The sequence below is a fragment of the Falco peregrinus genome, chromosome 2, assembly GCF_023634155.1.
Source record: "Falco peregrinus isolate bFalPer1 chromosome 2, bFalPer1.pri, whole genome shotgun sequence".
NCBI lineage: Eukaryota > Metazoa > Chordata > Aves > Falconiformes > Falconidae > Falco > Falco peregrinus.
In genome coordinates this window covers 40,709,167-40,718,863 of record NC_073722.1, presented here as the reverse complement: position 1 = coordinate 40,718,863, position 9,697 = coordinate 40,709,167, and the positions used below count along the sequence as shown (strand labels likewise).

Sequence of the window (9,697 nt, the reverse complement as noted above, 5' to 3'; positions counted from 1 at the left end):
TGGAGTCAATTAGCCACAAATTATGAACACACATCAGTTGTCTGAGAATGAATTACAGTACAACCCAATAAACATAACTGTCTTTGCTCACTGGTCATTGCCCTGATGAGGAGGCTGTCATACTTTCTTATCCAACCATAAAGGAAACTTCATGTTCATTTGTGTTTCATTCTGCAAATGTGCCTCTTTCAAGTGCTGCAGTGCTACAGTGTGAGGGGAAATGGGGTCATTGGTATTACTTTTCTGACGTGCAAACCTGGACATGAGCTCAGTGGGTAAAATGCAATTACATCAGTGGAAAGGGTTCGTATAAGCTGGGATGCCATGAGTGCTCAGATCTACAATGGAGCCTATAGCTGCTGTCATATTCAATAGAGAAGTGCAGCCAATGTCCTTTTTACATAGTGTATTGTATGCCCTCCACAGACCTTAGAGCCCTTTTTGAAGGCGGAGAGCCACAGTCTTTTCAAGTTTGTAGGTTATTTTTTGTTTCTTTGATTGGGAGGGTTTCTTTTCCTTTTTTTTTTTTTTCCTTTTTTTTTTTTTATTTTTTAAACAGATGAAGAAACTGAGGCACAAAAAGGTGGTGTGACTTGCCCACAGTCAGTGGTAGACCTTGAACCCCCCGGTCTTGTTCACAGCTTTTCAGCTCTCACCTGGGACGTGTTTAGAAGGAAGGGCTGCCTATTTTGTTCCCGAGGTGAGGAGAACTGCAGCTCCTCCCAGGGTGAGGGGAAGGGGTGTCACTCTCAGCGGTGATGTCTGCCAGGGGAGACAATGGCACGCATGGTTTCTGCCAGCCCCGAGAGGCAAGAGAAGCAAGGAACCTGAAATGGAGAGGCAGGAATTTGTTGTTCAGGCACTGAGAGAGAAGACATGGGTCTACAGGATGCATTCATGCCTCTCTGTGGCTTTCAGGGCTTCGTGCATGCTGGCGGCGGAGAGCCTCCTGTTGATGTTCCTGTACCTGCACCTCAGGAGGTTCCAGAAAGTAGTCCTCAAGTCTCTGTTAAAAAAAGCATAAATCAAGGGGTTGATGAGGGAGTTGGTGTACCCCAGCCAGAGCAGAGTCCTCTCCAGCCGCAGGGGCATGCAGCTGCAGCGGATGCCACAGATGAAAGGCCGAGCCGTTGACATCAAGAAGAAGGGAAGCCAGCAAAACGTGAATGCCCCCACGATAATGCCAAGGGTCCTGGCTGCTTTCTGCTCCCGTTTGAAGATGGAAATATTCTTTCGGTCTTGCCGGAGCAGTTTGGAGAGTGTGGCGCATTCCTCCACCGCTTTGGTACGCTTTGAGCTGTGGTGGCCCCGGCTGGAGGCCTCTAGGCAGTAGACACCATCTTCTTCATAGTGCTTGGGGAAGTTCATGAAGCGGTGCTTCTCGGCGCTGACCTTGGCAGCTTTGTAGATCTGGCTGTACATGACGAGCATGACTGCCATGGGGATGTAGAAGGCAACCCCCGTGGAGTAGACTGTGTACCCAAAGTCCTGGCTGATGAGACAGACTCTTTCCACGGTGACATTCTTGGCCCAGCCAAAAAGAGGAGGAAGAGTGATGGAGGCAGATAGGAGCCAAACGGTGAAGACCATCTTGGCCATCAGCTTCCCATTTTGTCTCACAGGGTATGTCAGCGGCCGAGTGATCCCCAGATACCTGGAAAAAAGAAGAGTTGCAAAGGGTTAGGCGGGTTGCATGGTGTGAGTGCTGTTGGGTGGTTTTTCATTCCTAAATAGCTGTTAATGCTCCACCACAGGAGAATTTTGGCACTGGGGGAGGCAAGAAATGAATTCGCCAAATGAAAATGTTCCCAGGGATGTGCACTTGCAGCACCTTCTGTGAAACGCATTTCACACCCCTTCAGCTTTCTTGCTGAAACAACCTGTTTTGACTGTTCCCCATGCGTGACACGAGATGTCATCTAACTGGTGAGTGCAGTCCAAGCTCCACATGGCTTCCTGGGGAATAAAAACCTTAAAAACACTTAAACATTTGAAAAAAAGCTTCATTTTTCTCCACCGGAACTAGTTTGTACAGACAATGCACAACCATGTCCAGCCAGGGTGTGTAACTCACCCCAGACTGCTGCCCTGCCTGAGAAACACCCAGGAGCAGGGTGGGCTATCCGCAGAGTCATACTTGCACCAGGATACGTCACAACTGACTCTAAATGAAATTAATAGGCTTTCTGGCAGTGTTTAATAGGAAGCAGGAAGGACAACACCCTTCTCTTACTTGTTCAGGCAACTTGGGAGCTCAGGGAAGAAGCATAACCTGCAGCTGAGGTGCCCCTGAGGCAGTGGGCAAGCAAGGAGCAATCTGGGAAAGTTGGGAATTCTGGGAAGAAAAAACCTGGGAAGGAAGAAATCTTTGGGAAGGCTTAAGGCTGGATCTGAAAGAGCACAGAAAGCAAAGCTAGTGATGGGGTGATGGAGTGTAGTGTAAGACAGACAGCTGTTGATTCACACCTCCTTTCAGCTGACAAACTGCGTCTTTGCATCTCGCAGCGCCCATGGGAGACACCCCATTGCTCCCCCTCTCCATCGCACCGGCCACACTGGGACAAACCTACAGGTTCCTGCAACATTTACTGGAGGTGACCTCTAGAAACCAGGACAGGAGTGAGACAAACAGCTGGAGCAGCCTGCTCCTTTGCACAGCCCATAGCTCCTGAAGTGATGGTGTCCAGCTCGCTCTGGAGAGTAAAATGAGAGGAGCTCTGAGATCCCAAAAGCAGGTGGTGACCCACAGATTCACAAATCCTGATGCCTGGAGTTAGGAGTGACCTTGTCAGCTTGCCTGAAAGGAGCTGGAGATTACATCAACCATCAGCTCCTGCTTAAGCTACGGGTGGAATTTTGAACCACACCAGCCTTGACTGAGAAGGTTTGTGTGGCTACGAAACCGAGTCAACTGTTAGTTATTACATTACAATTGTAAATTAATAAACCAGTAGGGAGCTGGCCACTGTCAACCAATGCTCCCACTGAGAAACATCTGCCTGCTATTCAGTGTCGAGCAGCCCAGCAAAAGCCTCTAACTAGTCCTATGGATTTCTTTTATGTTACAGCCTTTTTGATTCAAACCTGCCTGCTGTCAGCAATTTGTTGGCATTTTTAGGCAGGATCACACCACCTTCTAATTGTTCTTGGAAAAACTGTGTCAGTCCAGAGGGACAGTACAAACAGCAGCTGTACGGATACTTTTTGCTGAAAGCTGTTCAAGGGAAGAACAGGCTTTTCTGCCAAAAAAAAAGAAACCCACGAAAATTTCTGCAGAGAATTTTACCTCTATTGTATCTTTTTTTTTTTCTCTGACAATCAGTCTCATTGCAGGTGTTAGATTTTTTCTTCCCTGATTATTTCCCTTTTCCAGATCCTCCTCCAAGATTGAAATAAGATGGAAATACAATAAAAAGAAATCCAATCCCTCCTCCCCTCCTGACTGCTAAATAATTTCAAAGCCCAAAGTATTCTCCCCTGACTCTCTGATAAAATGCATTTGAATTCATTCACTGAGTTATTATTTCCCTGTTTTCCTCTGTATTTTCTTCAGCTGGCCTGAGTCACAAAAACCCAAGCAAAACTCTCTGTGACCACCTACATTGCTTGAGTGCCTGACAGTGTCTGTGGAGGAGACCTGGTGAGAGGGAGGTGGACAGCAGGGCTGGTTTTGGTATTGTTCTTCCAAAACATACTATCCCCTCCTTCCCACCTGGGCTGAGCACAGCAAGAAGTGATGAGCCTGGCTGGAAGATCGGGACTCAGAGAGATGGGTGGGAGCAGGTCAGCGGGATGCTGCCAAATATCCCTCCTGCTGTAGGAAAGGGCTATGGAGGGAGCGCAGAATTGGTGTCCTCTAGGCTGGGAGAAAACCATGCCCTGCTGTTGCATCTCCAAATTCAACATTCCCCAAATCACTCCTCTGTATAACCAAGCCTAGAACTTTGCAAACTAATATATGCTGTGCTGTGTGATATCCTTTATCATGCTTTTATTACGCTATTACTGGGTTTTCTTTAGAAGCCAATCCACTCGGGATTTGCTGAAACTTCAAGGAATTTACACACTAGCCAAGCAAAATGCACAGTGACAAGATTTAAAAGCTGGCAAAGCTGACACATTTCATCTGTGGGTACCTTGTGCAGTCACTGCTGGAGGAAATGGGGCCGTTTTGAGGTCTTTGCTTATAATTTTGATGAGAGAGGGAAGACCTCAAAATAGGCCAGCGTTTACAGCAGTGTGGGAGGCGAGATTGCACAGACATGCAATGAAATTCAAATCAAATTCTCTTGCTTTGATTTTTTTTTTTCTTTTCTGGTGTGTGTGTGTCTGGTTGTTAATCAAGTTTAGTGGTAATCAGGTAACAAAAGCCAGTTCCCAGAGCAGCGATTTACTGGCAGTTTCTGCAGCTTTGCAAGACTCCTGCTGTGCTGAGCTGATTGCGTTCCTGGTGCAATAAACTCTTTCCACATCCTCGTGCCTGCGGATGCCTGGGCAGCCTGAGCCCACAGGGTAGGACACCTGCCCCAGGCTGGGCTCCACGATCAACCCCATGGATGAGCCAATTCAGCACATTTATTCTACACTCAACAGCAATTGTTGAATCCTTACATTAGGGATTAAATACTAAAGAAAAACAAAACCTCTCCAAGGTGACCCCATCTCCGTTCTGCAGCTGGTAAACTGGGAAAGGATGAACCTCCACTCACACAGGTTGGCTGAGCCTAAACAAGCCTGGAATTGTTTCCCAGACACTTTTGCCACAATCCCATACCTCCTCTGGGCCAAATTTAAGCTCCATACCTGACTTCCAAGCTGATGCTATGCCTGCTCCATCCTGCTGAAGCAAAGGGAACCTCCAGGTGGAGGATGCAACTGGCATCAGGAGGCTGCAGCTACCTGTCGCTTCATCTGCCCATGCCCTAAGCCAGGGATGCATCCCAGCTCACTGGAGATACAGTGCAGGGATCTACCTGGCCTGGGACACGTTTGGATGAAAGGCACGGGAAAGGCAATCCATGAAAACACTCTGCAGGTTTCATCCCACCAGTTCTTTTGGGAGACATCCTTTTTTTTACTGAGGACGATGCAAATTTGGAGCATATAATCTCATTTCAGGTTGCAAATACTTCCCAGGGAGAAGGGAAAGCCTCAGTGGAGCTGCATTCTCCACTGGGAAAGCCTGAAGGGACCTTCTTTTGTCAGCTGCGTGACATTTTTATGAAGAGCTTCATCAAAAGCTGAACCACCAAAAGGGTTTTTTTGTTTTGTTTTTGGTTTGTGGCATTAAAGAATCTATAACATTTGCAGGCTTTTATATAAGAAAAAGATGTTTCCAGCATTTTTCTGTTTTGACTTAAAGGAAAATCAATCAAATCTCCCTTCATACAAGATTAGTCCTACCAGGTTCAATCAAGAGGCTTTTAGAAAGCGCTCTGCATTAATAATCAATAATAGCAACCTATATTTTAATGGTACTCATCATCTTGGGCAAACCAAGCATTTTCTATATCTAAGCTAACCAAAACATAATGACACTTCAGCCATCAATAAAAACACAACCTCCTCCTCGGCAGAAACAGGCAGCTGCCTAACCGTGCTGACCAAGCTGGCATTCAGGAGAGAACTAGAAGGGACATTTATATTTCCGAAAAGCACCAGGGCTGTTCCTCTTCTTTCTTGCAAGGCAGGAGGAACAGCTTGCTTCGTCACAGGGGGAAATTTAAGTTAATGCCTCACTGAGATGAACAACCATTACAACCATTTTATCTCCTTTGGAGCAAGTGTTTCAGGCTCTCTGCAAACTCAGCTATCCTTTTGCTTTAGCTTTATGGTTGACTTTTCTTTGGGTCAGTTTAGAAACTGAAAATGTGCTTCCGGACGTGTTTCCATCAGGTTCTAAACCAAAAATCCTGCCCATCCCAAGTTTGGGGGGAGGTGGAGATCCAGGTATGGTCCTGGACCTGTGCTCTCCCTCAATCCACCTCCATCAACTGCTTTGTGGGAGCAGCGAGGATGATGGGTTGATGTGGAGCAATGATGACTTACAGGATGCTCAAGGTAGTGCCCTGGGATAATTCACACAACTCACAGCCCATTCCTGGGGACCTTTGAGGCACAAAGCAGCAGAACAGTGACCCAATCACCTACTCCTCCTTTGTGCATCAGAGGACATCCCAGTTATTCCCATTCCCTCATCAAGCTCTGGCACGGACTGAGCCCGCCAGCTCCCTGCACTCACAGCATGCTCTTCCTCCCACCCCGAGCAAGGTGGGCAGAGCAGGGAGGACTGTCCACCCCTTTTCTCTGCCCTGCCAGCCCTCCTGCTGCTCAGATCACAGCCTTTGCTCTTTCTCTCTTTTCCTGGCTAGAAATACATCTCAGGCAATTACCCTCTAACTGCTCAGCTTCCCCATCAGGCATCTGGGGGGGGGTGGGATGCAGGTCTGGGAGCAGACAGTGATGCTGTAGCCCAGCTGGGCCCCCAGCACGATGCAGACCCCATGCAAACACACCTGAAGAACAACCCTGAGCCAGAAGAATCAGGCTCTGTGGCCACCTCCTGTATCACAGGTTTTTCCTCCATCACCCTGCTGAGAGGTCTGAAGCAACAGGCTCCCTCCATCACTTCCTTTGCTGCAGCTCCCTTTTCCTCTTTGCCATCCGAAAAGGATGGTGGGGTTTGCATGGCCAGCAGCGGAGAAGATGCAGCAGAGATAAGTAGGTGTTCAAAGGGCACGTGAGATAGGGCACGGGACCATATCCCTATGAGGTGGGATGGTTTTCCATCCCTGCAGTTCAGCACTGGCAGCGTGAGTTTTGCACTAAGGGCCTGAAACCGCCCCACTGCTGTGCTCCTCCGAGCCCTGCCGAGCTCCTTCGGGTGAGCTGGACAGAGATGCTCCCCCAGAGGGCACGGGGGTTGCTGGAGACAGAAAAAATGTTCCCACAAGTGCTTCCAGCATCACCACTTAAAAGAGATCCTCTTTGGCTGTATGACCAGCAGGTGCAACTTAGAGCAGCCATAGGGCTGCTCCCATTTAAGCCAGAGATTCCAGTTATGTGGACAACTCCTGTCCACACTGCATGGAGCAGTTTCCTCCCTGCTGCCTTCCCTATAGCCCTCAGCACCGTCCAGGATTCAGCCTCGGCACATGTGGACCCCCCCCCAGGCTGGTGTCTGTACCTCTCCAGAAACCTCCTGCCTGGTCCCATTCCAACAGGGAATGGCAAAGCGAGGGGAGCCCTGGCAGCTGCCCGCCATGGTGGTTGCTTGCAGGAGTGGCGACGTGGGTGAGAGCGACGGGACGGAGCAGCGGAATCGATGGCAGTGGGTTTTGTGCAAGGTCTGTCCTGTTCACTTGCATGTTTGCAAGATTCTCCATTCTCCAGGGGAAGGAAAGGGGGAAAGGAAAGGGGGAAAGGAAAGGGGGAAAGGAAAGGGGGAAAGGAAAGGGGGAAAGGAAAGGGGGAAAGGAAAGGGGGAAAGGAAAGGGGGAAAGGAAAGGGGGAAAGGAAAGGGGGAAAGGAAAGGGGGAAAGGAAAGGGGGAAAGGAAAGGGGGAAAGGAAAGGGGGAAAGGAAAGGGGGAAAGGAAAGGGGGAAAGGAAAGGGGGAAAGGAAAGGGGGAAAGGAAAGGGGGAAAGGAAAGGGGGAAAGGAAAGGGGGAAAGGAAAGGGGGAAAGGAAAGGGGGAAAGGAAAGGGGGAAAGGAAAGGGGGAAAGGAAAGGGGGAAAGGAAAGGGGGAAAGGAAAGGGGGAAAGGAAAGGGGGAAAGGAAAGGGGGAAAGGAAAGGGGGAAAGGAAAGGGGGAAAGGAAAGGGGGAAAGGAAAGGGGGAAAGGAAAGGGGGAAAGGAAAGGGGGAAAGGAAAGGGGGAAAGGAAAGGGGGAAAGGAAAGGGGGAAAGGAAAGGGGGAAAGGAAAGGGGGAAAGGAAAGGGGGAAAGGAAAGGGGGAAAGGAAAGGGACATTTTTAAAGCAAAGCCAATCTGATTAGCGTGTAGCTGCTTCCCTGCTCCTCACTCCTCAGGAGGAAGCACTGGCGTATATCTTTACTGCGTTTAATCTCTTCCTCCTGACAGAGCTTCTGTCAGCTCTGAATGCACCTGCCTTTTTACAAGCGAGCTTTTTTATTAAAACTGAGCAAGTTCAGCAGCAGAGCTGGACCTTGCCGTGTGGCCTGGGAGTGATTTTGCTTTCCAACCAGCAGCGCTGAGCTGATCAGGGGCACGGAGCAAAGGGCAGCTCGTTGGGGAGCAGCAGCTGGCGGGGGAGCAAGGGCTTTGGAGCAGGACTTGCTGTTTGCTTGCCGGGAGGTAACATCAGTCAGCAGCAGGAGGATTTTCCCATCCTTTCTGCTTTGTCACCCTGTTTAACACCTGGGAAGGGTGGGAGGGTGACCAGGGAAGTGGTATAGCTGAAGGCACGCTTCTTATCGGCTGTCTCCCTTCCCTGAGCAGTTCATCACAAACCCGCCCAGCTTAGCAGTGCCAGCGTAAACCCAAACCAACCCCCCGAGAAAGCCAACACGCGCGTCAGATCTGGATCTGGCCCACCGGCTCATCAGCGCAATGTCCCTAATGACGCAGGTTGCTATAATTAGACCCATGGAGGTGCTAACTTTCCCGAGTCTTGATAGTTTGCCAGATGGACTTAGCCTTTCCCTCCTGACCCCAGGTGTGGAGGGTGAAGCCAGCAAATCCTCAAAAATGCATGCAGTGGCTACAGCAAGGTTTCTGGGGACCTGGGATGGGGTGGGGGGAGTTGCTGACATCCTCAGCCGAGCCACAAGTCCAGGGTGCAGCAGACCATCCCATAGGGCTCCAGAAACCCCATAACATGGATTTTCAAAGTGCATCTGGGTAGGTTCTTTTTGTTTTCTTGAATAATGTTATGGTCCAGCCTCCTTCCATGGAGGTCAGGTCATGGGGTCTATCCTCTAGGCTCTGTTCCTCAAGTCAATCAAGGACAAGGTGAAGCAGCTGCCTAGAGGGGGAGGACTAAGCAAGTAACTTAGAGAAGTTTCTTGAGAAAGCCCCTTAAGCCCAGCTCTTCCAAAGGGACTGAGGCAACTAATTCCCTCAGCAACCTCCAGAAACGCCTTTATATTCAAGCCCACCTGGACACATGGCAGGTACCTTCTCCTCCCTTACCTGTCAACGCTGATGATGCACAAGGTCATGATGGAGGCTGTGCAACACATAACGTCCATGGCGATAAACACATTGCAGAACACCTTCCCAAAGAGCCACTCTCCCCCCACCAGGTCTGTGATGGTCACGAAGGGCATGACAGCGAAGGCCACTGACAGGTCGGCAGCTGCGAGGGACACCACCAGGTAGTTGGAGGGCTGCCGGAGCTTCTTGACAATGCACACAGAGATGATGACCAGACCGTTGCCAGCGATGGTCATGAGGATGATGATGGAGAGCACCGCTCCTATGACAATCTTCTCAGTGTCCCCATAGAGCAGGATCTCCTCTCCACAGTCCGTCGTGTTGGTGAGGTTGGAGGATGGCAGGTCTGGCTCAGCTGGGACGGAGGGTTCCTCAGTCATGAATGGATTCGGGAGCAATTTCTGAGCCGGGTGCTGCTGCTCTGCGTTCTCCACAAAGAGAAGATGGTGCTCCAGAAACCGCCTGGGGCTGACCCTTAGCAACATGCTCTGAGCTCACCGCAGCAGGCAACAGCACGAGTTTT

General features: G+C 49.8%; 1 protein-coding gene across 1 annotated transcript; it reads right to left on the bottom strand.

The window, feature by feature from the left end:
- Nucleotides 1–592: 592 nt before the first annotated feature.
- LOC101910447 (5-hydroxytryptamine receptor 7-like) lies at nt 593–9,697 on the bottom strand. Its single transcript, XM_005230641.3, has 2 exons — nt 9,151–9,697; nt 593–1,654 (listed from the first exon to the last, which is right to left on the bottom strand). The coding sequence occupies exons 1-2, from the start codon at nt 9,657–9,659 to the stop codon at nt 883–885; spliced, it is 1,281 nt and encodes a 426-aa protein (XP_005230698.1). The 5' UTR covers nt 9,660–9,697; the 3' UTR covers nt 593–882.